The 27,306-nt window shown below is 39.2% G+C and overlaps 2 protein-coding genes, 2 non-coding genes and 2 pseudogenes across 5 annotated transcripts; 3 read left to right on the top strand and 3 right to left on the bottom strand.

The window, feature by feature from the left end:
• Positions 1-2,742: 2,742 nt before the first annotated feature.
• On the bottom strand, positions 2,743-4,705 carry LOC116198981 (annotated as a pseudogene).
• An 838-nt stretch (positions 4,706-5,543) lies between these two features.
• On the bottom strand, positions 5,544-5,625 carry TRNAS-CGA. The gene has a single exon. It is a non-coding gene; the product is annotated as a tRNA-Ser (tRNA).
• A 95-nt stretch (positions 5,626-5,720) lies between these two features.
• LOC116201992 (tRNA-specific 2-thiouridylase MnmA) lies at positions 5,721-9,336 on the top strand. The gene is made up of 11 exons (XM_031533491.1): positions 5,721-6,154; positions 6,278-6,352; positions 6,537-6,590; positions 6,754-6,832; positions 6,912-7,039; positions 7,368-7,451; positions 7,541-7,624; positions 7,875-8,026; positions 8,156-8,303; positions 8,661-8,930; positions 9,027-9,336. The coding sequence occupies exons 1-11, from the start codon at positions 5,813-5,815 to the stop codon at positions 9,075-9,077; spliced, it is 1,467 nt and encodes a 488-aa protein (XP_031389351.1). The 5' UTR covers positions 5,721-5,812; the 3' UTR covers positions 9,078-9,336.
• Positions 9,337-12,470: 3,134 nt separating this feature from the next.
• On the top strand, positions 12,471-16,103 carry LOC116198524 (aldehyde dehydrogenase family 3 member F1-like). Of its 2 annotated transcripts, XM_031528689.1 has the most exons (10): positions 12,472-12,781; positions 13,110-13,178; positions 13,389-13,485; positions 13,597-13,803; positions 13,935-14,059; positions 14,382-14,486; positions 14,643-14,815; positions 15,175-15,265; positions 15,368-15,517; positions 15,650-16,103. In XM_031528689.1, exons 1-10 carry the CDS (start codon positions 12,584-12,586, stop codon positions 15,890-15,892), a joined length of 1,458 nt encoding a protein of 485 aa, XP_031384549.1. In that variant the 5' UTR covers positions 12,472-12,583; the 3' UTR covers positions 15,893-16,103. The 2 variants fall into 2 exon arrangements, with proteins under 2 accessions (XP_031384550.1, XP_031384549.1); XM_031528690.1 differs by lacking the exon at positions 14,382-14,486 and having other exon boundaries at positions 12,471-12,781.
• A 1,305-nt stretch (positions 16,104-17,408) lies between these two features.
• On the top strand, positions 17,409-17,492 carry TRNAL-CAA. The gene has a single exon. It is a non-coding gene; the product is annotated as a tRNA-Leu (tRNA).
• Positions 17,493-19,039: 1,547 nt separating this feature from the next.
• On the bottom strand, positions 19,040-27,095 carry LOC116200549 (annotated as a pseudogene).
• Between the last annotated feature and the right edge of the window lie 211 nt (positions 27,096-27,306).

Raw genomic sequence — 27,306 nt, 5'->3', positions numbered from 1 at the left:
ACCCCCCCTCTCTCTCTCACACACACATACAAACACAAAAACACAAGTTATATATATATACATATACATATATGTGTGTTTGTGTACGTATAATACACACTAGACATAGTCCAATGAAAGTACACAATAAATGTGGGTTAATGGATATTATGCCTCCATAGAATATGAATCCGTGGTGGAGTTTCTAGCTGGCCTCTATGAATGTTGTTAGTTTTAGTTTTTCATCGATACATATAAGCATGGGTATATATATTATATTGATCCACTACATAAAGGACGACTTGATGTAACTTACATAAATTTCTCATGATTTGATGTAAATTATTTTGTCAGCAATATACTGATAGAAGAGCCTGTACATGATATAGTACATAATCTACATTTGAAGATAGTATTGCTATGGATCATTGGACCGATTGATATCAATCCCCTCTCGGGCCATATAGCATATCGGAAAATATATATAGTTTCTATAGAGAGAATTGTGTGGATGAATTCATTACAAATATATATGTGGCAAAATATATGTGAGATCGACTATGAGTGCCGTGGGTGCCATGCATCTCTTCATTTATGTAAACTACAAGCAAGAGAGATGGGATTTAATTTATTACTACTGAGATTTAAATTAATGGATTGAAGTTCAAGTAATGGATAAAGAACAAATATATATATATTGGCAAGGTTTTCTTTTTCTATGACATTATTTCATTTAGAAGTAACCCTGCAGGATATCACTGCCATGAGGAAAAGATGAACAAATGGTTGTTTGATGGGATGTGCGTAGATCAAAATCATTGACTAATATGAAATTTTCTCTCCCCTGGCCCCCTCAACAAAGAAATTTAATTCCACGATTCTGTCATTCATATTTGCAAACTGGTTATCTCAATATTTGCATGGAACACATGGGATCAATGCAAAAGAAAATGACAGGAAATCTCTTGATTTAAATTAATCAATATAACGAAAAAAAAATGTGGAATTATAAGTACGATAAGGTAGGTGGAACGCAATATGCCAATTATCGGACATTCCCTTTGCCCTGACATGTCCTCATAAGAAACTATCTGGCCTAGCTTACCCCCCCGATGACGTTGAGGTGCCAGCGTCGACGATCAGCGTCCCTTGCACTCTTAAATGTAAAGCTTAAATTAGAATCTTTTCTCATGTGGGAAGAGAATCTAGGGGTGTTTATAAGAGAGATCAGTCGAACACGACTGAGGTGGGAGGCTGGGTTAGCTAGACGGATCTGAAGAGTTGAGTCTGGTGGTCACGAGACAACTAGTGGGTTGGATCCATAGTCGAGGTGCAGTCGATGTGTTGTACTGTTTGCAGCAGAAAACGGAATATAGTTGGCCCCTTCAACCTGTTGTTAATATTTCTTCAAATCGCAAGGAATAGCTTGAAACAAGAGTAACATTCATCAACCAAATGCTACGGATTAATTCCAAACCCTCTTTTATACTATAGATATCATTTCTAAGTAATAAATGATGAACTATACAATAATTATCTAGCCTATAAGGTTAATTAAACCCATGCTTTGGTCTATTAGGGAGGATCTGATAATGATTTTGTCCTTACACAATACTTCCCAACAGGTAGCGAAGGCTCTCTTTTGTCCTATCTTTGATTTCTAGAAGCAAAATCACATGCAGAAAAATGAAAATTGGGACACATAGAAAGTTAAAGTTGAGATGATGATGAATGGACATTCGACAGCTGCCCATATGAATCTTTATGTTATGTGTGTCTCTTTCTCAGAACATTAGCTCTTTCTTCGATTTATCATTATAATAACTATTCTTGTTATTATTACTATCATATCATTGCTCTTCCCCCCATCCATTCCATCATTCTTCCTTTTTTCTCACTTTGGCTTGGGTGATTTTCCCTATCAAAATTCATCCATTTTTACAAACATGGATGGATACAAACACCCATATCCAAAAGTAGAAAAGATGCCCTGAGAAAGTTTTGCAATGTCATAATGAAAAAGATTAGAAAAGCCAGGAGAATCTTCTTCCCCTGAGATATTGATGATGAACTGTTATTGCACATATGGCTGTCTTCAATGTGGCGACTCGAGATTTGTCGTAAATCTCAGTCGTCCTGGACGGCCATGTCAGGGGCTAGAAACACGAATCATGGGGCTGATCCATGCATCATGGAAAAGTCGAACTTGCCCAGAATCAGCTCAAGAAAAGGATCACGAACTGAAGTATTGGGACAACCAAGTATTATGTGGCCGGTAGAGGTTTCCATCGAAGACATTACGAGACTCATACTCCAATGAATGAACCTTTAAAATTCCCCAAAAAACCAATAAGTAAGGATCTGCATTGTGCCGAGTACAGTAGCTAGTCAGATGAACTATATCCTCATAGAGAGGACTTTATCTCCTTAAATGGACCAAAGTGGCTCCCAGATCATAAAACAGAAACAAGATAAACAACACTGCTATCGAAACTGCCAGAACACTGAACAAGATCATATTCAGCCAATCTGAAACCAATAAACATGATTTCGCAAATAAAAAAAAAAATGCATTCCCAGCCTCATTTGAAGCTACAGCCATGTATCTCCCGTCAAAGAGCACCATACTCCATATGAATTAATCACCGCGCACCTTTCCCTGAAAAAGACAGTTACAAGAATTGATTCACACGACTTAACAACCGTGACATTGTGACCAGATTATACGAACCTTAATGATTCAGCATCTCGAAGAACTTACCGACTGTATAGAAATTCAGAGGTTGAGGTTCAAATAAAAATTGTCCCTGTAATGCTCTAACGTCTCTGGTTTTTCCTAATGGAGCGCTTCCCAGAGAATTAAGTGCTTAGGCTTGAGAAATGGGACGACCCTGTCAGCCTCTCCCCAGCGTGCATCCTTGTTCCTATTCTTGATGAATATGTTGCCAAGTTTGATTGCCTTGATCTCCTGAGCAGGAGCCCTTGAAGCCCTCTCCTGGGGCGACTTCACTTGGTGGGCTCAACCTTGACCTAACCGAGCCAAAGACCTGGACCTCGCGCAGCTTCTTGCTGGGTGTTTTCATATCTACATCTACAGCATCACCACCATCATTGGCAGGGGACCTCTCCCTCTTATGCCCGTTCCCAGAGAGAGGCCTACTGCCGGCTGCGATCGAGTCCCAAAGCAGAGAGCTGTCTTCCCATTTTCTCTGTTGTGAACTCCTTGTTCTTGTCGAACTTCTTTGGTACAACGAGCCTGCTTTCAGCTACACTCTTCTTGATCCCGTGCTTCTGCATGAGTGCTCTTCTTCTTTCAAATCTCAGCCAGTGCTTCTCGCTCCTTTGTTGTCAATTCCTTCCCATCCATCTCAAAATCATCATCTTCCTCCTCCGCCTGCCTCAGCCCTTCTTCTTACCTTTTCAGCTCTTCCAGCCTCAACGGAGAATGTCAGGATCAATGAAGTCAGCTATGATATGCCCATCGAGAATCTCAGGCATAATATCCTCCTTCCGCTCATCATTCGCCAGGGTACACCGCTTCTTCAGACCAGCAGACTATACATCGGCACCACGATTCTCGTTCTCTAAGTCCTTCTCGGTCTCCCTCTATTCCTTCTCTGCTGCTTCCTCGGATCTAGCTTCCAAGACAGCTTGAGGAATTCAAGGCTGCCTCTCCTTCTCTTCACGTGACTTTGGTATCTCAATGTGAAACCGATTCGGACAGTCGTTGATCTTCTTGGATTTCATCTTTATTTCAACCCTTCGATTCAACAACCTTTTTCCCAGGCTGCATTCTTCACCTCTGTCAAGGGGCTCATGGTGAGGAGGACCCCCTCATCATTTGTGAGCGCTCCATCCTTACCCAAGACAGTTTTCATGGCTTCAGCCTTCATTTCCGCAACCAACCTCATATCTTCCTCCGATATACCCTCCAAGAGCTGCGACTTTCAGGGACTTGCACCTATACACAGAATCACCATAATTCAGCAGTTTCATATAGTCTTTGGCAATCTCGGTAATAAGGTTCCTTGCGGTATTAACTTTTCCAAGAGCAAGTTCGTAGTGATCCTTTTTATACAGCACATGAAGGAGGTCACCGTAGAAAGGACGGATGTCGTCCAGGCTAGGGAACTCAATGACGAAGGTAGCCAGCTTCTTGTCGAAAATTCCGCTGAGTGAACTTGACCTTATGCATGTAGAAGTAGAACCGACAAGCATATCCCTTATGAACGACGGCAGTAGTCTGCCTCTGGGGGCGAGAGAGGATAATATCGACGGAGTCTTTCCCAATGGGGACCACGGTGATCTTCTTAAAATTGTACTGCACCATCTTTAATCGATTCAGCAGCACGATAAACAGAGCCAAAATCGCACATTTCAATAAAATAGCCATCACGATTGCAATTTACTTCCGAGGACAGTATCCTATACATCTCCCACAATCAGGGGAACAACTAAATTGCAAAGCCATGAAATCACTCGCTCTCAGCAGTAGGGCAGGACAGGCTTACAAAAACCGAAAAGTGAGGAACTGTTTTCACTTCACCTAGGGAGTGATGGGGCGGCGGCTGAAGCAGGAGGAGCTGCAGCTGCAGCTGCAGACGTCGACGAGAATGAATGATACATACAGAGAGGGGAGGGAGAGGAAAGGCCAGGGGCAAAGCAGTGTCAACTGTCAGGTCCAATCCTACGTAAGTAAATAACAATTTCATCAATCGAGCGCCAATCCCGTCTTTTCTTTTTCTTTTTTCCATCAGTTGAATCCTTGTATAAATCGAGTGAGTTTTTATATGCATCATTTTGGTCATGTGTATGTCAATTTGGTCAATCACATACATCAATTAAGTCTCTCCGTAAGCCATCGTTAATTCTCCACGAAAATTTCATGGAACAGAGAATGGGGGAGCTCTCGCTGGCCACCTACCCCCCAGTAGAAGTCGTCGGAGGCGCCACGGAGCTCCCCTCTCTCTGTTACTCTCATTAAAAATAAAAACAAAATAATAAATTAAAAAAAATAAAAAGTTCTGTTTCGTTTGGTTAATTTCAGTGGTCGAAAACGTTATTTACTCTCGTATAGTAGGTACTTATAAAAACTACTTCAATTTAATTTTTTATTTGAAATAATAATTTTAATTTCAGCAATTACAATTGTTACTTCCAATTATATTTCAGTTTTTTTTTTGGTTATCAACACAACTCCCAAATTAAGCTTGAGTGTTTAAGGGAGACGAGAATACGAGCCTAAAAAATGTTGAGACAGGTCCATGAAACAATAATTTTGGTGCTTCTCGGATCGATCGGTTTGGTTTGGTTTTGGTTTTGTTTTCTCTTTCCTATTAAGTTGATCGTCAGGAACCATCAGGATTCTTGCATTGGTAAAGTACCCATTATCATACTCGTTAATTTTACCCCTTTATTTTATCATTTTATTCCCTCAAAAGGATATAAAAAATAATCTCAACCGGTGCGGCCCATGCTTAAAAAAAATATTTGTTCATTTTTTTTTGGTGAAAATATAAAAGAAAAATAAAAAAAAATAAAAAGTAAAAGGGAAAACAGAATAACGTCGACAGCAGGATTCGAACCTGCGCAGGCAAAGCCCAACAGATTTCGAGTCTGTCTCCTTAACCACTCGGACATATCGACAGGTTGGCTTTCTTGGGTGCATGATTTTATATCAACATTCTACTAAAGCTAATTTTACCACATTACCCCCCGTCTTCAACCTTGGATCGTCTTCCTTATCCCTTTCGCAGCTCCAAGCTCTGCTCTTTCCCGCTCAACTCAGCTCGGCTGAGCTCGGATCACTCTGCAAAACCCTAGATCGTCGCCAATGCTGAAGCTGATATCCTCTTTCCATCTCCCCCACCGTCTTTCCCCTAAATCCCTCAGGCCTTCACTTCTCCTCTCCAGTTTCTCCCCCAAACCTTCACTGCCCTCTCCAGCCTCCAGAATCCTCCTCCGGCCCCTCTCCACCGCTCCTGAATTTTCGATTCCTTCAGACCGGTTCTCTCATGGCGAGCTCGAGCCCTACCTGTCCTGCTCCATGCCTGGTGCCCGGCGTCTCAAAATCGCCGTACTTGTCAGCGGCGGAGTTGACAGCAGCGTCGCCCTCCGCCTCCTCCACGCCGCCGGCCACTCCTGCACTGCCTTCTACCTCAAGATATGGTTCCAAGTACGTTCCCTTTTTGGACAAAGTAGTGCCTTTCCTCGAATAAAAGCTCCAATATTGTTTCATCTTCTATCTGGCTCTTCCTAGTTTAATAAGCAGCGAGTGTTAATGCTGAGATTTCTGCAGGAAGATTTTGAGAACTTCTGGTCTGAATGCCCATGGGAGGAGGATCTGAAGTATGCCAAAGCTGTCTGCGAGCAGGTCAGCCATTATTAATATGAGTGACAATCCAATTAGCGATGATTCGTATCTACGGATTTTGATCCAAAGTCAGGGTGTTGTCGTATATCTGTTCGAACTATGTAGTTCGGTAATTATAATGTCGATAAAGAACATCAATGGAGGGAGTTTCTAACGGGCTCCTTGTCTGGCATACTTCCTACAGGTAGACGTGCCTTTGGAGGTCGTTCATTTGACGGATGACTATTGGAAGAATGTGGTAAATATTATCCTCTAAACTAGTACTCATTTGGACTCTGTTTTAAAATTTACCCTGTTAATTAGAACAAATAGTTTGTTATATTGTTTTCTTAGCTCTGCTTCTGCTGCCCTTTTTTTGGCTAACAAGAGGAAGTCATCCGATTTATTTGTCCATGGTTCAGGTATCCTACATCATTGATGAGTATAGATGTGGTCGTACTCCTAATCCTGATGTATTGTGCAATACAAGAATAAAGTTCGGTATGTAATATGTCTTCGATCGACAGATCAAGAATTGTTTATGTTTGATGTTTCATTTACAACTTATTCTAAATTTCAGGTGCATTCATGGATGCAATTAGCAGTAGGGAGTATGATTACGTTGCTTCGGGACATTATGCCAATGTTATTCACCCATCGGCAGATGAAGCGGATTGCCCTTCTGTATTGGAGCTATCGAAGGACGTGGTACATTTCTAATCGTTATCTATAGTTCTTTAGAGAGGACATGCATCACCGTTAAATCTTAACTTAGAAAGCTACCATTTCTCATTTAATTCCCAAGGGGCATGGCTGAACTGCATGGCAGTGTAAATGTGTAGGGTCTAGACATATTACGAGTTTGTTAGTGCTTGGATCTCTGTTTTGATGTATAATCAAATTCAAACACGCGGAGTTATCTAGTTTCTAACTTTCCATGCAGCAATCCTGTGGCATGCATGTATATGGTGTAATGTAATAAAATTGTAACACATGATATTGCACTATTCTGATGTCAGTCGTCGTGATCTTTCAGATCAAGGATCAGACCTACTTCCTCTCTCATCTTTCACAGACTCAGCTCAAACGACTTGTTTTCCCACTTGGTTGTATGCCAAAGGTATCAAGTTATGGTGCCAGTCATCGTCCATTTCTATTTTCATCTTTATGATTCCTTCGAACAAATCTCCAAAATCTTCTCACCTGCAGGATGAAGTTCGCAAGCTTGCTGTAAAATTCAACTTGCCAAACAAGGAAAGGAAGGATTCACAGGGAATATGCTTCCTTGGAAAGGTGTTGTTGAAGTAGCTTCCGCTGTTATACTTGCTATGAACTGCAAATCAAAACCCTAGCATTATATACATCTCTAGAAGATGCACATCTACTGACCATGTTTATCAAACTGATTTTCTCAGGCAGATGTTTCATCAGTTACAGTTAAGATAATCAAGAAGTTGCTTACGATATAAATTCTTAAAAATGTTTGAGCTGGTTTTGTTTGGTAGGGAGGTAGGTTAATGCTGCATATATTTTTTTACACCAGATTAAGTTTAGTGACTTCGTGGCGAGACACATTGGGGAGAAGGAAGGTGTCATTTTAGAAGCGGAGAGTGGAGACTATTTGGGAAATCATCGAGGCTTTTGGTTTTACACGATCGGTCAGCGTCAAGGTTTAAATCTACCTGGAGGCCCATGGTATGATCTATATGCTAACTGACATAATACGAAGGAAGGAAAAGAGCAGGAACAGATACAAAATTTTTAGTCACGTTCCATTGTGTTCCATGTTTATTGCAGGATCTCAAGCACTGATCTTTGATGCAGGTATGTTGTTGAGAAGGACGTTAGAAACAATGTCGTGTTTGTATCGAGAAATTACTACTCCTTAGATAAAAAAAGACGGCTCTTTCGGGTCGGCTCCATGAAATGGCTTAGTGGAGTCCCTCCGCACTCCAGTCAGCTCCAATGCAAGGTAAGGTTTATTATGGAAGTTCTTGTTTGCATGTACAATGGACGCACTATCCCGTGAGCAGTCTTTCACATAGTTCTCATAACTGCACCAGCCATTGAACCTGTATGTATCTTTCAACCTGAGGTTCAATAGGTCCAACCGGGTTCTAAATCTTTTTAAAACAAGATGCTGATTAACTAAGAAAATTGATTTGAGCCAGCCATTTCCAGGGGTTCACCCAGGTATCCTTTTTCCCCAAGGCCGTACTAAAAGGAGGGTCTGACTCGGGGTTGAACATGTCTGAATGGCTGGTACTGTGAGATTTTTAAGACAATGCTTTTATCTAGTAGTTACGCGTGCAAATTCGCTTTGGAACAGGTAAGACACGGCCCCAGCTTCTACGATTGCAACTTGACAATCGAATCAGGAAAAGATGGAGGGGAAGATGTTGGAGTCGTTCAATTGTCCGAGGATGACCAGGGTCTTGCAGCTGGTCAATTCGGAGCTTTCTATGACGGGAGAACTTGCGTTGGCTCTGGTGTCATTTTGGAGTCATGGGATGATCGGGGATTCCCTGTCTGTGAGAAGGCTCTCGAGATTGCACGAATGGAAGACAAGTCGAAGCTTGGAAAGCCAGTCAAGATAAAGGTAAAGTGTAAATTCCAGTGCTCCCTCTTAAAATATTCAAGTTGTAAGAAAAATTAATAGCTCTGGCATTACGAGAAATTTGTATTAATTTTGCAGAACGTCGAATCCCGGACGAGAACAGATCTTCAGGTAGTTGAAACGATATGAAATTTTGTAGATAAATTCTCAATTTAAAAAAAAAATCACTGAAATCATGCAGTAAAGGTTGAGTGGATGGCATGGACGGATCTTTTACCTGGTTTCCAGCACCGAGTTGAGGAGATGAAATTTTGTACTCAGTAAATTTTTCGTTGTATTTTCTTATTACCACAATTATTTTCGACAGAAGATAATTGTTAGGAATTGTATATTCCATCACAGCTGATTAATTAATCATATTTACATCTGTCTCTTTTTTTCCTTTTTCTTTTTTTGACTTGCAACAAAAAATACCTTCTACATTCTTTTTGTAATATAATACAGTGTAATACTTGGATAAGTACGTATTAGTAATAGTGATAAAATGGCAGTGAAATTATAATGACGAGATTATTAAGATTTAAGTTCGAGTCATAATTAGACGAAATCCAAACTTGTCTTCTTATATTTTTAAAAAAAAATTACCCTCATCAGAATAAATATTAGAAATAAAGTTTGCATGCCTGATGATGATGGTGTCTCCGGTCTTGCCTCTTCCATTTTCATTATTTTTCTTTGGGGATGAAAATTAGTTAGACAAGGGGAAATGCTATTAATCATCATCCATTTATTTGTTCATGATTAAAGTGCGTATCGCGAAATGATGTTTATTCTAGATTTAAAATTAAGAGGATTGAGTTAGATCTTTGTCATTGCGATTGACATTTTCTATACTATCAATCTTTTAATGAAATTTTGGTATCGTGAAAAATTGAAAATCCGAGATCAGATATGAGTAGATAGACAATTGGAAAGTGCGGTACGAAACGATCTCCTCGCACGTCCAAATTCCCCAAGTCACAATTATTATATGGCCACTTGCCAAATTTTCTCGTCTCTCATTGAAGCAGACCTCTCTGATTTTTGTATGACCATAATATTGAAGGTGCACGAAAGATGAGGAGTGAACAATTTGTTACGTTCACCAAATAAAATTTCAACTCCAGGCTCGTTATGAGTTCATCTGCTCGAGGTAAGATCGTTCATTTGGCCCTCGAATCGTTCTAACTGATTCGGAAATGTAAAGAAAAGTGATGAACTCACTCAATCTTCTTATAATTTTCACCAGAAAACTTGTCAAGGCTCGTGTTTTTTGTCGGGACTCGTGAAGCGTGTATTTTGTAGCCTCGTATATCATAAGAATTTTTTTGGTCGTATTTTTTTTTGACTAATAAAGAAAATATATTATAAATCAGTAATCACTGTCCAAACCAGTAGAAGAGCTGGAGCTATTACAGATATCACGGGGTATTGAACCCCTACCAAGTCAGGAAAAAACTATCCGCCACCTCAGGAGGAGGGGATTTAAAAAACACAATGTCCTCAGATCGATAAGAGTCCGTTATAGCAAGCTTAGCTAACGCATCTGCCACCATGTTAGCTTCCCGATAGATGTGCTGAATCCTAAAGTTGGCGAAAAGCTCTATGTGATACCTGCAATCAAGGATAAATGGCACAAGAGATTGATTGTCATGAGTGCTACTCTCAATCAGTTGGAAGATGACCTTGGCATCTAACGCTACTACTAGAGATTGGATGTCCATGCTTTGAGCCATGATTAAACGCATCCCTCAATGCCCAACATTCAGCTATAAAACTGTGGCATGAGCCAAGAAATCGACTGACCCCCTTGATCCAGCCGCCAGGATGATTTCGTAAGATTCCTCCTCCTCCTGCACGACCTGGAGATCCTAAGGCGGAATCATTTGTATTGAGTTTTGCCCATCTCTCAGGAGGGGGCAACCAGCCCACCATGATAGATGTTCGTGCTGATGAAGATGAAAGTGCAAGACAAGAGAAGAATTCAGCTACGTTACTAAGACAAACATGGGGCAGGTTTGGAGAGGGATAGATGCCCTCAAACACAAACGAGTTTGGTCATATTTTTTTACCGATTCCAGCATGAAAGTTATGGATCTCGTTAATAAATGGTATCGCTGATCGACCTGAACCAGTCTGCAATCTTTTTGGGATCTACCACAAATACAATCATTGCACAATTCATCTTCTTTGGAGGTTTCCCGTGTCGCATGTGCTGGGAAGTTACTGCTATTTGCTGGTCGTGGGTTGTTCTTGCACTGACAAAACAGCAATGTTAATGTCCCGCATGGATCTGGCAGCCAGCTATCCCATATATTTTCATGTCAGTGCAGTGGATCAATATATATTATATATTTCTTATTACGAGAGAAATTTATGAATCGAATTGTGTAACGAAACTGGCGATAGTCGTTGTCCAGGCCGCCGCCCATTGAGTTGGAAAAGCTTCTAAGCATGGTGGAGTCTTCGCTACCCTGCAAGATGCATGTAACCTCACGCGGAGGCATCTCCGGCCTCAACCGACGGCCCTAGGCGACATCACTGGGTCCCCGAGCACCCGGTCGCAGTCGCTCTTGGCTGCCCAACCACCAGGTGTTTTTTTTTTTTTCCCCCTTAAGCAATCTTTTAAGAATTTGGGCCTCTTTGATGATGTGGCTGCTAAATGAGTGGTCCTACGTGCGAACGAGTGTCTATCACACTTGTATGTTAGCACTTAATAACAAAAATAATGGAGGCTGAGGACAGTCATAGAATTAAAATGAAAAAGAAATCACGTAAATTGTTCCTAGTTGAATTAGGAGGTTGAAACTAAAAAAATCACGTAAGTTTACATTGAGAATTGTAGAACATGATATTACCAAAACATCACATGCTCTCTCTGTTTTTTTCCCCCCTCGTTGATCTTGCTTTCGGGGATATACATATCTCCAATCTCCAATCCATCCTGACGAGTCCCATAACTGTAAATTCAACAGTGATTGTTTTTTATTTTTATTATTTTATTGCTGAAATTCTTTTGGAGCTAATCAATGTCATCTGATGTAGTAGTTTATGTGGTACCACACGAATTAAACGCCACTATGGGAAAACATTTTATGAAGGCCTTTCTAGCATGACTCAAAGTCATTGTAATACGTATTAATACTTTCAGTTCAAGAGTTTAGTACTTCAGTTCAAGTGTTTAGTACTTCTAACACTCGTGAATAATACGAGTGTTTATTAATTTTACATGTTAGAATTTTTAGTTCAAAATTTAGTATTTGGTATAATTCATCACAAATAGTAAAAGAATTAAACACTTGAATTGATATACTAAAGGTGTCGCCATAACTCGAAATCATATTAGAATTTCTTCATTATATGAATTCTCCCAACTAACCAGGAGGAGAGGAAATAAATGGCAACATGACAACTGCAGCAATTAACCAACTAGAAAAGGAAAAAAAAAGACAAAAAAGGTAAAAAACAAAAAAACAAAAAAAGGCTTCTGAACGGTACATATTCGACTGGATATAAAGTAGACTGCTATCCGTCGGTCTCGGCATATAGTCTCTCTCTTTCCTAGCAGATTGCTGCCTTTTCTATGTATGTATATAACAGTCCCGATCGGTCTTTGATCAGGTGAGTTCTGGTTGCTTGCAGCTTGAACCGTACGTATGGAGGCTATAGACGATTTGGACTTGCAGCTCGGGATGCTGAGGGAGTACTACTACTCCGGGAAGACGAGAGATGCGTCGTGGAGGAGGTCTCAGCTCAAAGGAATCCTTTCCCTCTTGAAGGAGAGGGAAGACGAGCTCTTTAGGGCTCTCCATCAAGATCTTGGAAAGCATCCTGTTGAGGCTTATAGGGATGAGGTAATTGATCATTCTTCTTTTCAAATATCTGTTTTTAATTACAAAATTTCCAAGATAATAAATAGAAAAACTGCAAGTTACTAAAACAATTAATTTATCAGATACATAATATAGTTTATTATTCGACAAGACTGATTAGTTCAAGTAGAGGGAGATATCTGTTGCATATAAGTTAAAAATTATATTCGAAAAATGGTCGCGTCGAAGCAAGTGGATATATATTGATAATGAGTACTTTACGAGATTTGGTACTATGATAATTGCATGCATTTCAGTATTTAGAATGCTTAATATATATTCACTTTGTCTGGTCTAATTATTATTGCAGATAGGATGCCTGATAAAATCAGTAAATTATGCCCTCGATTGCTTGTCCCAATGGATGTCAGGCCGGAAGGTGAGTGAGGCTTCATCATTTTACTCAATGATTTGCTAATCTCCCAGACTAAAAGTTATCTATTTAGTTATATCTTTAATATATTTTAAAATTCTAGCTATTATTCGCACATTTTTTATATTAAGTTCATTTCCTTTTTTAACATCATTTTTTGTTCGGTTGATGTTAACTTCATATGTTTTAACAAATACTTGACGATCAATTTGAAAGGCCAAATTGCCCCGAGCTGCCCTGCTAACAAGTGCGGAGATCATTCCCGAGCCTCTCGGTCTTGTCCTGATAATATCGTCGTGGAATTTCCCTTTCGGTAATCATGCATATTTATTTTACTAATGATCGTGTAGTCGCTAATAATATATATATATATATATATATATATATATGCCATTGATTTAACTTGTGACCTTTTACTATTTAGGACTGTCCCTGGAACCCCTGATCGGAGCCCTAGCCGCCGGCAACGTGGCGGTCTTGAAGCCTTCGGAGTCGGCTCCGGCGTCCTCATCCCTTTTGGCCAATCTCATCCCCGTTTATTTGGACAATAAAGCCGTCAACGTTGTTGAAGGTGGTCCTGACGTCGGCCAGCAACTTTTACACAAAAAATGGGACAAGATTTTCTTCACAGGTAATTCTTAATTCCTCCCTTGCTACTTATCTTCTCCTCATCCAATTGATAACATTTTGTTCTATGCTGTAAGACAATCCCGGGGTTCGGTTTAGTTAATGCTATCAACATTAATTCGGCAAACCTTGTAGGAAGCACGAAGATCGGGCGAGCTGTTATGGCTGCAGCGTCGGAGAACCTGACCCCCGTGACCCTAGAGCTGGGGGGGAAATGCCCCGCGGTCATTGATTCCCTCACCAGGTCACTAGACCGAGAGGTAAGTAATTGACAAAGTATTTTAAGGTACTACAACATAATATCACACCGATGACACATGGTACTTATTGTCACAAATCAATTAAAGGATATGCCCTGGCCCATATATATATATATGACCGTATGGCCGTTGATATCACCACCGGCATAATAATACGATTTATTTTATTGGTGGGTCATGATAAAGTTTCTGCCACGACTGTCTCTTGGTACATAATATCATTATAACACATCGTGCCTTATGCACTCAAATTGTTTTAGAGTTTTTAGGGTTTCATGTTAATTTTCTCGTGCTGATTTACACGTTCATGGTGCTAATGAAGGTGGCAGTTCAGAGGGTTCTAGGGACGAAATTCAGTCCCTGTGCAGGACAAGCATGCATTGCCATCGACTATGTCCTCGTGGAAGAGAAATTCAGTCCCACTTTAGTATGCATTCAATTCATTTATCGGTTCTCACGCATCGACTAATATTCCATTGGTTTTTGTTATGATCAAATTAAGAACTCACGATAAATCGAGCTTTTCGATCATAATTGAAGTTGGAAATGTGCCTACTTGACGATGTTTGATTTTAATGGTCAGGTGGAATTGATGAAGGGAATGATGAAGAAGATGTTTGGGGAGAACCCAAAGGAATCGGGAAGCATAGCAAGAATAGTGAACAAACGCCATTTACAGCGATTGAAGTCTCTGTTAGATGATCCACTGGTCAAAGCTTCCATCGTCCATGGCGGTTCCATGGATGAAGATAGCTTGTAATTTCTCTCTCTCTCTCTCTCTCTCTCTGCACTTATGTAGACATTTTAATGCGAGTAGCGTAGGTGACTGGAAAATTCTCAATCTTTTCAGAGACTATTCTATCATTCTATAAGCTGTCAGATCAATTTTTTTTTTTAATGTGGGTTTTACCACAAAAGATTAATGTGACGGGGAAAAGGACACTCCTTTAAAAGAGACTGGCTAAGTCATATGTATAGTTATTGACATGGCTAAGTTTTTCATATTGAATGTAAATGAAAATTTTCGGTGAAATTCACCCGTTTATCATTGGATTAGGCTATAATTTAACAACGGACTGCACGCAAAAGTTAACTGAATGATTTAATTTCTGCAGGTACATTGAGCCCACGATTTTGCTGGACCCCCCAACTAAAGCAGCAATCATGGTGGATGAGATTTTTGGCCCACTGCTTCCGATCATAACGGTAAGAAATTCTTACTTGATCTATATACCTTAGAAATATGTTGTTATCAACTTATCACACATAATTCTAGCTGCTAAATTACATTTAATCCATTTGTAATAGTTGAATAAAATCGAAGATAGCATCAACTTCATAAACTCGAGGCCTAAGCCCCTCGCAATCTACGGTTTCACCAACAACGAGTCCCTGAAGACGAGGATGATATCCCAAACATCATCGGGAAGCTTAACATTCAATGATGCCGTAATTCAGGTAATTAAGCGCTATATTCTAAATCATCACATAATCCATAACTTTAATATATCAATATAAATCACACATGAGAAGTCGTTTCATAAATCTACCTGTTCACTCTCGTACGTAATTAATTCCCATTTTTGTTAGTATGCGGCGGATACCTTACCGTTTGGCGGAATTGGAGAGAGCGGGATGGGCAAGTACCACGGGAAGTTCTCGTTCGACACATTTAGTCACCAGAAGGCGGTTCTTCGAAGAAGCTTTCTCATTGATTTCTGGTTCCGGTTTCCCCCTTGGAACGACTACAAATTGCAGCTATTCCGGGCAATGTATGGCTTCAACTATCTCCTCCTCCTCCTCATCACTCTGGGACTGAAGCGATCCAAATAGTGACATGTACCACCATATCGATCTGTATATCTTTGTTGTCTGATAAAAAGGTCATCTATCATCTGCATTAACCGTGTCTTAATACACATATACATGGTGAATATGCTTAGAGGTCTGTGTCCATGATTACAATTATGGCCAAATATTGATAATGTTAATGTGATAGAACCGTGCAATAAGGTGTAATCATTTCATACTTTCCTTTCCATGATACTTGCATTTAACAGAGAAAAAGACAAACGAAACAAACATAGTTTTTTTTTTCGGTATTAATAATTGTATTAAAACGAAAATAGTTTTGATATAGCAACATAATTTAAAATAGAAGATAATAATCTTTTTAATTTACCCAATTCTTTTGGTAAGTTAAGATATTTAATACAATTTTTTATGTTGCATATGTTTGCATACCTTATGTAACGTTAACATATTTAGCTTTTCCCGTTTTGGGTAGAAAATTGAGAAATAAACTAGTACACGAGAAATTCATTTTCAAGAAAAATTGAATTCGAAATTTATTAGTTTCCCATCGAAAACAGTTATGTACTAAATCATCTTTTCTCACGCAATCTTATTTTTTTGTTAAATATTAAGCATGTGAATGTTGTATTTGAATCCAAACCTGTATTAAATCAATTTTCTAAACAAATGAGTCTGATATTTCTTATTCGTGCATTTTTTTTTGGCTTGGAATTTCTTATTCGTGCTTATATCATGTATTTAAACCATCTAAATCTCTAGTGGACTAACCATTAATAAAATTGAGGAGAAAGAAAATCATCTGAAATTTGCTTCGACCTCTTCTCACCAAATAGATTAATTTTAATTGGTCCAAGAAAGTATATGGCCAAAAAAAAAGGTCATGTATTTATATTGGGCTCATGATTTAGAATAATATAATTACAAAAAACTAGCATAATAAAAGTTATCTCAGTAAAAAGAATATTTCTAGAACATCCTTTTAGAAGTTTGAGCGATCGCCCCCATAATTGTTTTTTCTTTCCATGTTATTGATGCAATCGTTTTCTGGCTATGCTTCGTAGTATGTTAAGACGATCCATTAAAGGGGGGAAAAAAAGGTACATTACTGCCGTCAATATCTCACATTCATGCATGTAATACCTTATTTTGCTTTCATGGCCAAAATAGGATTTAGAATGCCGATTAAGATAATTATTGGACGAATTTATGTCATTTTTTCTAAGTCGTCCAAGATATTCATATATATTGTCATCCTCTCCCAATTTGTAAAGAACGATGTTTCCTTTTTGCCTAAGAATGTATGATCTCCGTATGTTCATGAGGTATTGAAACAGATCAAGAAAGAACTTATTTATCATCTTTTTCTAGACTCAATAACTAGCACGAAATTTAGAGTTCGACTTAACCAATTAATCGTAAATTATGTTTTAGTCATGAATCGTGGCATATCTTTGCAGCCCGTGCCATGTGGCGACAAGAGAGAACCGTATATTTAAGGATAGATAATTAAATCATAAGAGTTGGTCAACAACCAGTCAGGATGGCCGAGTGGTCTAAGGCGCCAGACTCAAGTTCTGGTCCTCGAGAGAGGGCGTGGGTTCAAATCCCACTTCTGACAATTTATTTTACCCTTTTTTTTTCCAACTATTATTTCTTTCTATTTATTCACGTCCAATTAATCAATACAACCACGCACATGTATTTCAACGTCTGCATAATGTTCTTCCTCCAAATCAATCGGTAATTAATATATATTGAATGATTTGAATCAGGCGTAAACAGGAACTAGAATGCGAAATGGAAAATATTTTATGCTTCGGAGAATTAATTAAGAGCTCTTTAAATCCTCAATCCATCATAAAAATATGGATTATGTAGACAACTCAGTTTTCATCAGTACTACTACCTTTTAGTATAGACAATAACACAGCACAATGCGTATTGCATTATAGATTTCATTAGTTTCATTTGCCACGTTCAATCCTTCGGGAAGTACCACATGACTCCATGTAACACAGAAAGAAGGTTATGCTCAAGATGGTATCTGCAACGTACGTGAAAAAACTGAATGCTTTGTTGTAGTAATCCATGTGATAACTCCGGTCAATTTGGACTGGTAAGTCCTGATTAATTTGTCATGGTAATGCCTTGTAAATAGTGACAATAATTCAAACTGCACCCCGTCTAGCATCTTTACGCGACTTCTCTTCTTTTTCTTTTTGCTTAAAATAAAGCAGAAAAACATAATACGCAGAGAGAGAAAGAAAGAGGCAATCTAATTAGCCGCCTATGATTAGGTAAGGGAGGAAATTTCAAGACTAATCTCTTTGACTCGGCTACCGTTGTCGATCTCATGAACCATCTACGAAGAATACGCATGTTCTGCTACTTGCACAAATTTTTGGGAATTTTCTTTTTCGGTGAATTTTTGGAGCTAGAAATTTGTACCTTTGTGCTTAATTAGTTTTTCATTAATTATAAGCATAGAAACACCTCTCGATCCATTTGAAGTAATCGTTGTGACTAATTCTAAGTTCCTAATTGTGAGATATAAGCTCGTACTGATCAATTATCACGAACATATATCGAAAATATATTCAGGAATACTATATCGTATGTCCATGCTATACTTCATATCGAGGTTTCAAATTAATAACACTTTCATGGCAAACATGTTCTTGATTATCATAACTCCATTCCCTATATCATCTGGCAGCTCCCCATATATTATTACACTCGATACGAAGCAGTTTTTAGGAAACATTATTTCTTGAGAAGTATCATGTGGCTTAATGGAACAAGAGAACAGCGTAAAATTGAATTCAGAATTTACGAAATTTGTTTGCTTGTATTAACAAAAAAGAATACACGATATGAATCAAATACAGAGTAGCGCAGTGGTGTATGTTCTTATTTGATAAGTGATAATAAAAAAGTTCCATATTTGATATTCGTTGTAGGACTATATGTACCCATTTATTAGTTGTTAGAATTTTTATTTCATTATATTAGATTCAAAATTATGCTCAGTAACCGAAAATTATAGAATACACCATATATATATATATATTTATTTATTTATTTATGAGAAGGATTCCGAACACTTGAAGTGATGATATAACAAGCTTTACATATATTCAGCGAAAAAAAAAAACAAGCTTTACATATATAGGGACCCCTTCATTACGAAGTGTATATTATTTTATTTTTGGGTACTGAAAAAACGCATTATTATTTAAAATGAGAATTAAAAAAAAGTTAAAACAGTGGCAATAAATTAATAATAATTGATGAAAACGAGGAAGATATTGTGCTCTTGATTGTTAATTACTTCAGCCTTTGAAGTAATTACTACAGCCTTTGAAGAGGCGACACTGGTCTAGTAGGAGCGCTTCGGTGGTGGTGGAGGCGGAGACTTATAATAGTATGCCGGAGGAGTTGGCGACTTCACTTGAAGCGGTGATGATTTGTAAATATGACGAGGTGGTGGTGAAGGCGATGGCGGCGGCGGAGACTTGTAAACATATGGCGGCAGTGGCGATGGCGAGGGTGGAGGTGGAGACTTGTAAACATAAAGAGGAGGCGGTGAATTCTTCGGAGGTGCTGTTGATTTGTAAATATATGGAGGTGGTGGTGATAGGGATGGTGGTGGTGGAGACTTGTATACATATGGAGGAGGTGGCGACTTTTTAGGAGGTGTTGGTGATTTATAAATGTAGGGAGGCGGCGGCGATGGGGAAGGTGGCAGCGGAGACTTGTAAACATAGGGAGGAGGTGGTGATGGTGAAGGGGGTGGGGGAGACTTATAAACATAAGGAGGAGGTGGTGACTTCTTAGGAGGTGGAGGTGACTTATAAATGTATGGAGGGGGTGGTGATGGTGAAGGTGGAGGGGGAGACTTGTAAACATACGGAGGAGGTGCTGACTTCTTAGGAGGTGGTGGTGACTTATAAATGTATGGAGGAGGCGGAGATGGCGAAGGTGGTGGTGGTGACTTGTAAATGTAGGGAGGAGACGGCAATGGTGGAGACTTGTAAACATAAGGAGGCGGTGGTGAACTCTTTGGAGGTGTTGGTGACATGTAAACATATGGGGGAGTCGGCGATGGGGAAGGCAGCGGTGGAGACTTATAAACATAGGGAGGAGGCGGTGACTTCTTAGGAGGTGGTGGTGACTTATAAATATGTGGAGGTGGAGGTGATGGAGAAGGTGGTGGGGGAGACTTGTAAACGTAGGGTGGAGGCCGTGATTTCTTAGGAGGTGGTGGTGACTTGTAAATGTAGGCAGGAGGAGGAGACTTCACCGGAGGTGGTGGTGACTTGTAGAGGTACGGAGGTGGAGGTGACTTGTAGAGGTACGGAGGTGGAGGTGATGGAGATGGCGGCGGTGGAGACTTATAGATGTAAGGAGGAAGAGGGGATGGAGAAGGAGGTGAAGAAGATTTATGAACATATGGTGGCGGTGGTGAGGAGGATGGCGAGACGTATGGGGAACCATAGGTGTAAGGATTCTGCTCCGCAGCTACGGTGGTGGCTATGAGGCAAAATGCCGCAAGATAGACTAGTCGAGGCCAGTGCCTCGACTGCCCGATACTTCCCATGATTTTCTTTGCTACTAAATAACTTGTATTATTAGCTAGGAAGGGCGAGTTGTACGTATGATGGATACGGAAAGGGCTAGGTGCTAGCGCTTTATATAGGGATCTCTTCACAGATTATTTTTATTTATTTATGCAATATTACTAAAAAAAATTGAGACGGCTTCATGGGAAAATTAAAAAAATATGGCTATTGGTCGTTCAAAATGTAATTTTCTTGTATAGCTCTTAGTTTTCAACTAGTAGTTGGTACATGGTGGTCTCCCATGAAGGATCGCAGAGCGGCTAAGGAAGATAGGGCCCAGAACAAGTCAACAAACGGAGTTGGTAATATCATCATCCTTACCCAAACCCCTTCCCCTCTGAAACCTAGCATCCTACCGATACTTCTCGGAGACCGCTCCGCCACCAACACTCCACCGTTGTTTCACCGATCCTCCGCCGCTTCTCCACTATGCTACTCTCACGCCCCATCCTTGCTATAACGCGCTCCAAGATTCGTGATTACCCCGACAAGGGTAGGTCGGATCTTGTTCAATCGGACCCGATCTTTGTTGGTGTGTTTATTTTCTTAGTTGGTAGTCAAGTGGCTGATCCTATGATTGGCAGCCCAGTGTCTGTGTCCGCCGATGGTCATGTCGGTTATCCGTTACAAGTTAAGTTTGCATCAATATAATGATATTATTCACACAAAAAAAAAAGCTAAATATACATTTTTTTTATGTATTTATATATTATTATATTATATTATATTATATTATATTATATTATAAATTATTTCACTATTTAATTATATTCACATAAATTCCAGTCAATATTCACTAAAGAAAAACGCGTCTTGGTGCGAAATATTTTCATTTGTTGCTGATAATAATAAGTTGATAAATAGCGCCCAAGTTTATTTTTTCCCGATTATGAAGATTACTCCAGATTCTTGCATTTTAACATCGATCTAAACAACAAGTGTTCATACTAAATTATACTCCAAAAATATACAAATTTCAGGTTTTTTTTTTTGAAATATCATTTCCCTCTTTGTACCATTCATCTCATCATGACTTATTTGTTAGATATTAATAGCATATATCATGTTCTATAACATAATGTATATGTCAGTCAGGGTAGGCCTAGCCGACAAACTGCAAATTGCATTTTTTTTTAAATTAATTAAACAGAAGACGTTTTTTATCCGATAAGTTTAGCCCTCAATCAATTTTGATCATCTAAATTTTAAAAGTGCTGAAATAGTCCTATACGCTTGCTTCGTATGGCAATTTTTGTCCATTTTGTGATTTATATGACCAAAAATGTCTTTCTTTTTTAAAATTTATAGGATCACATTTTAATTGAAAGTCAATTTATATGACCAAAAATGTCTTTTTTAACACTTATCGGATCGAAATTGTCTTAAGAAGTAAATGTATAGAATTTATTCAGTAGTTTTGAATCTTATAGGATCAAAAGTGATTGAATGTGAAATTTATAGGATCCAAAAAAAAATCTTTTTCCCCTAATTAAACTATACATCCGGCCAAAAAAATAAATAAACTATAAATGGTATTACTATAAAAGGTAGTTCATCCGTTCTCAGGACGGACATTAAATAAAAAAATATGAGCCTGTGGTCAACTTAATATAAAATACATAGATATCCAATTTGTTGGGTTACAGAAGGTCAGGAACAGTTCACTCGATCGTCATTCCATATGCTGATTTTGTAAACCATGTCACAGGTTTTATTAGAAGCGAGACCCACGATCATAAACCTTTTCTATCTTTGTTAGATATCCTTTAAGCTATACATCCATGAATCCAATGTTTCAACACTAGAAATCTACTACATTTGGATAATACTTGTGGAGAATATAAAAAAGGTAGCGTATTTTGATCCAAATGGATGGCACAAGCTTAAAACGGACAGTGCGGCAAAAGGAAACCTGGGACTAGCAAGCGACAGCTGAGGTATCCTTAGAGATGAGTTGGGTCGCTAGCTACGAGTGTGTGTCTGTTTCAACTTATTTAAATAAATGTTGAAAAGTTAGTTATAAGAGAAAGTGAATAGAAGAATTAGAGAAAGATGAGAGATGAAGACCCAAACTACTTAATCATTAAGTAGAAAATCACTTAATGAAATAAATAAATAAAAATTGACTAAATGAAATAAGTCATATTAATACTCTTTACTCCTCACAAAATTTTTCTCATCCTCATCGTTTCTCCCCAACTCGTATACATTTCATCCCTCAACTAATTAAGTTTTTAATTTTTAAACACTTAATTTATCAAACACCACCTACGTTTATTGTAGCTAAACTCTGGGGTGTTGAATTCGGTCTTGAGCTTGCTTGGGACATGGGTACAAGGAAGGTTATTTTTGAAGTCAACTCTGAGGTAATTTGCAACTTATTACGATCGAATCGAGGTCAAGCTGGGGAAATGAAGCTTTGGTTAAGGATATTTGTCCCTTATTTTCTCGGAAATGGACCATTGCCACTGAACATGTATATTGGGAAGGGAACATGTGTGCAGATTGATTAACGAATTATGCGCTCAAGTTTTCTTTAAGTGTGCATAGATTAGAATGTTGTCTTTTGGGCTAGACTTTCTTTTGTTTGGAGATATTGTGGGGATTAACATGCCTCACCTATGTAATATCTTGTCTTTAATATGACTTAAATTTCGGCCCCCAATTTACAAAAAAAAAAATAAAAAGGCATAGGAAATTTCCTCAACTTACTGACTTAGAATTAATTATGGTTTAGAGTTAAGTTTACTCTAGTCCCATCACCTAATAGTGCACCATGTGGGTATGAACTACAAATGTATTGTGTTTTACCTGGTGAACCAAATGTATTGTGCTTTGGGTATAAATTACTTGGTAGGAGGGTTTTTATTATTGGAGGCAACACAATGAATTTCCTAAATTTTAGATCGCCGACGTATATGTAATTGTAAATTTGTAACATCACTAATACTTTTTCCACCGCCGAAACGAAAACTAAGTAAATGCTTTTTCCGCCGAAAAAATATAACATTATTAATGGTTCCTTGTATAATAAATAGACAGAGTTCATACTGACATAGCTCTAATTAATATCGAATAATGAGAAAAATTTTAATAATATGGCAAATTGGCAATAAAGCAAAATGCTTTTCATATGGCATGATTATCAATATAATTAACCCATTTTAATCATAAAGCAGAATAATAATGCCGCGAGAGAATCTAAGTAGCCGTACAATAATTAATATATGGTTAGGTGATGAGAGTGAGGAAATTTCAAGTTTCAACATTATTGCCCTTTTTTGGGTAATACTCAACACTGATCTTTTTTTTTTTCCTTTAGTGTGAACCGTGATAGTCGATTGAGTACCGACTAATTCAGTCGAGCTCAATCGGCCTATTGATGAATAATGCTATCCCAACATAAATTTTCAGCATCCCACTAATTTTTTTTTTGTTGGAAAACACAAAACTGTTCCCTTTGACTTGGTATATCTCCCTGCTTAATATATCATTAGAATAATCCATCAATTTAACCCTTGAAATTTTTTCGGTCTATCACTTTAGTTCCTTTTTTTTTCCCCCTACGGAATCGTCCTAATTTTTCTGATTTCATTATACAAAAGGACCAGCCAACAATTTTGTTGCAAGTACCGTTATGGCTGGCTTACATGGCAACTGATGTGGATAATGAAAATTTGAGAAAGAAAATGTAATATGGTGGCGCACGCTTTTACCTGGTAATCAAGAGATTTCAAATTCGATACTCAGTAGAACTACTTGTGTCTTGTTATAAACTATCAGGATTTCTCTTTTATTGTACTAAACTTACGGCCTCATTTATAATAAAAAAAAATTGAGAATAATATGACATAGATGCGTGTATAATTTTGTAAATAAAAAGTACAAATAATTAGGAAAAAAATATGAAGTCCCGGGATAACCCACCGGGCCATCTCCGTCCCTATATATATATATATATATATATATACCACGTGCTTAATATAACCATAAGCATAAAAACACTCCTTGGGCCATCTCATTTTCACAAACGTATTGAATTCATGAAGCTCGGGACCATGGTACATATATGTTCTTCCTGGATCATGCCGACTTTGTAACTTTAAGTCTATATTGTACATGGTCCTTGAAAGTCCGAGGAAATCTATTCTCTTAATTAGTTTGATTTACTCTATTTGATGCTTGCAAATAATGCTCTATCCAAATGTACCAAACTACCAAATATAACCTAAAATAGTGCTATATATAATAGAATGTATATAACGATAGAGATATTATCATTCAATACAGAAAGTTTTATACCCAATCTGATGCATTTGATTGCTTGAATTATTACAGAAGTATAAAGATGTAAGGAACCGAAACACTTCAATTGATGATTTACCGAGCTTTCCAGGGGCTTCCGTTCAATACTAATTAAGTGCATTATTATAAATTGGAAGGACAATGAGCAACAACTAAAAATATAGTGGTAATTAATTAAGAAACTAAATTGAAAACGAGGAAGATATTGCGTCCTTGATCGTTAATTACTCCAGCATTTCAGGAGGGGATGTTGGCTTAGTAGTAGGTTCGTGGAGGTGGAGGGGGAGAACTGTAATAGCTAGTATGCTAAAGAAGGAGGAGGAGGCGACTTTACCGGAGGTGGTGGTGAATTGTAAATGTAGGGAGGAGGCAGTGATTTTTTTGGAGGTGGTGGTGAATTGTAAATGTAGGGAGGCAGCAAGGATGGTGATGGTGGCGACTGAGACTTGTAAACAAAGGATGGTGGTGACTTCTTTGGAAGTGGTGGTGACTTGTAAACGTACAGAGGTGGAGGCGAAGGCGATGCTAGGAGGTGACTTCTTTGGAGGTGGAGGTGCCTTGTTGAAGTATAGAGGTGGTGGCGATAGTGAAGGGGGTGGTAGAGACTTGTATATATAGAGAGGAGGTGGTAATGTCTTTGGAGGTAGAGGTGACTTGTAGACGTACGGAGGAGGTGGCGGAGACTTGTAAACATGGGAGGAGGTGGTGACTGCTTCAAAGGTAATGCTGATTCGTAAACGTATGGAGGTGGCGGAGATGGTGAAGGCAGTGATGGAGACTTGTAAATGTATAGAGGTGGTGACGATGGCGAAGGGGGTGGTGGAGACTTGTAAACATAGGGCAGTGGTAGCGACTTCTTTTGAGGTAGTGGCAAATTATAAACATATGGAGGAGGTGGAGATGGGGAAGGTGGTGGTGGAGACTTATAAAATAAGGAGGAGATAGTGACTCCTTCGAAAGTGGAGGTGAGTTGTAAATATATAATGGTGAAGGTGATGGCGATGGTGGTGGTGGAGACTTATAAATATAGGGAGGTGGCGGTGAGGGTGATGGGGGTGGAGGAGGCTTATAGATATATGGAAGAGGTGGAGACTTCACAGGAGGTGGTGGCAACTTATAGACATAGGGCTGTGGAGGTGATGGAGAAAGGGGAGGTGGAGACTTATAGATGTAGGGAGGTGGAGGAGATGGAGAAGGAGGTGGTGGAGATTTGTAAATATAAGGTGGTGGTGGGGAGGTGGAGACTTATAGATGTAGGGAGGTGAAGGAGATGGAGAAGGAGGTGGTGGAGATTTGTAAATATAAGGTGGTGGTGGTGGTGGTGGTGGTGGAGATGGTTATGGCGATGGTGGGGGAGGAGATTTATAGATATATGGAGGTGGTGGGGAAGGTGAAGGTGGTGGCAGTGACTTATAGATATACGGATCTAGTGGTGATGGAGAAGATGGTGGGGGAGAATTGTAGATGTATGGGGGAGGCGGGGAGGGTGACGATGGAGGAGGAGACCTGTGGGCATATAGAAGAGGTGGTGCTGGTGATGGTGGTGGTGGCAATTTGTAAATGTAAGGAGGTGGACGAGATGTCAATGGTGGTAGTGGAGAACTATGGCTACGTTTGGTTCACATGTTTTCATAGGGAACATAATAACTATTCCGTACGGAATAAGTGTTCCATCGTTTGGTTGAACGGAATGCGGAATAGTTATTCCGACCCGGAAGACTTATCTGGTTTAGATGCGGAATACGGGTGCCTCCCTCCACAGTCCGGATTGGCATTTCCGGATCCAAAAATATACGCGAAAGGACAAAAATACCCTCATCTTATTTCACTAATTACAAACCCATGCTATCCCATATATTCTGCTGAAAATTGACATTTCCTTTCGGCAGGCTTACGAAACCCTAGCAGAGCTTTCTCTGTCGAGATTGAGCGGCATCACGTCTTTGATTCCTCCCGTTTTCTTCTTCTTCTTCTTCTTCTTCTTCTTTCTTCTCTTCTCCTTATGTTGAGACCGCAGGTTTCGTTTGAAGCCTCTAACCTATTAATCGAATCACGCAAAGGCTTTGATCGATTCGAGGTCGAGAGCCTTCGACCAAAGCCTAGAGCTTTGATTCAAGGTCGAGAGGCTTTGACCAAAGCCTATGTGCTCCGACCGATGCAGAAGTACACCGCGAATCCTTCGAAGAACAAAGTTCATATTGGGCAGGCTGGTCCTTGAAGGCTCTGTCGCGCAGCCTGTTTCCTCGCCTGAGATGGAGTTCGGCCGTATAATCTGGGCTCGAGATCTTATCCATGGTTGTTGTTGATGTGGAGGCCCTAGGGGCTAAATTTATGGAGAAGTTCGATGGCACCAAGCCCAAACTTTATAAGCCCGGGAAGAAGTCCAATGAGAAGGGGAATTTGTCCAAGGTCAAGTGAAGTCCAGGAGGTGAGAAATCAAGCTCAAGCCCATCATCGAAGGCCAAGGACAACTCAAGCTAAAATTCGTCCAAACTGAAGGAGCCC

This window comes from Punica granatum, chromosome 3, assembly GCF_007655135.1.
Source record: "Punica granatum isolate Tunisia-2019 chromosome 3, ASM765513v2, whole genome shotgun sequence".
NCBI classification, from domain to species: Eukaryota; Viridiplantae; Streptophyta; class Magnoliopsida; order Myrtales; family Lythraceae; genus Punica; species Punica granatum.
Note: the sequence above shows the minus strand (reverse complement) of the source record. Positions and strands in the feature narration are given on the sequence as shown.

Excerpts from the sequence above, each read along its gene's own strand:
- LOC116201992 (XM_031533491.1), top strand. The coding sequence starts at position 5,813 with ATGCTGAAGCTGATATCCTCTTTCCATCTCCCCCACCGTCTTTCCCCT. Across the intron at positions 6,353-6,536 it reads CCAAAGCTGTCTGCGAGCAG|GTAGACGTGCCTTTGGAGGT; the intron begins GTCAGCCATTAT and ends TACTTCCTACAG. Across the intron at positions 6,591-6,753 it reads ATGACTATTGGAAGAATGTG|GTATCCTACATCATTGATGA; the intron begins GTAAATATTATC and ends TCCATGGTTCAG.
- LOC116198524 (XM_031528689.1), top strand. The coding sequence starts at position 12,584 with ATGGAGGCTATAGACGATTTGGACTTGCAGCTCGGGATGCTGAGGGAG. Across the intron at positions 15,266-15,367 it reads CACTGCTTCCGATCATAACG|TTGAATAAAATCGAAGATAG; the intron begins GTAAGAAATTCT and ends CATTTGTAATAG. Across the intron at positions 15,518-15,649 it reads TCAATGATGCCGTAATTCAG|TATGCGGCGGATACCTTACC; the intron begins GTAATTAAGCGC and ends CATTTTTGTTAG.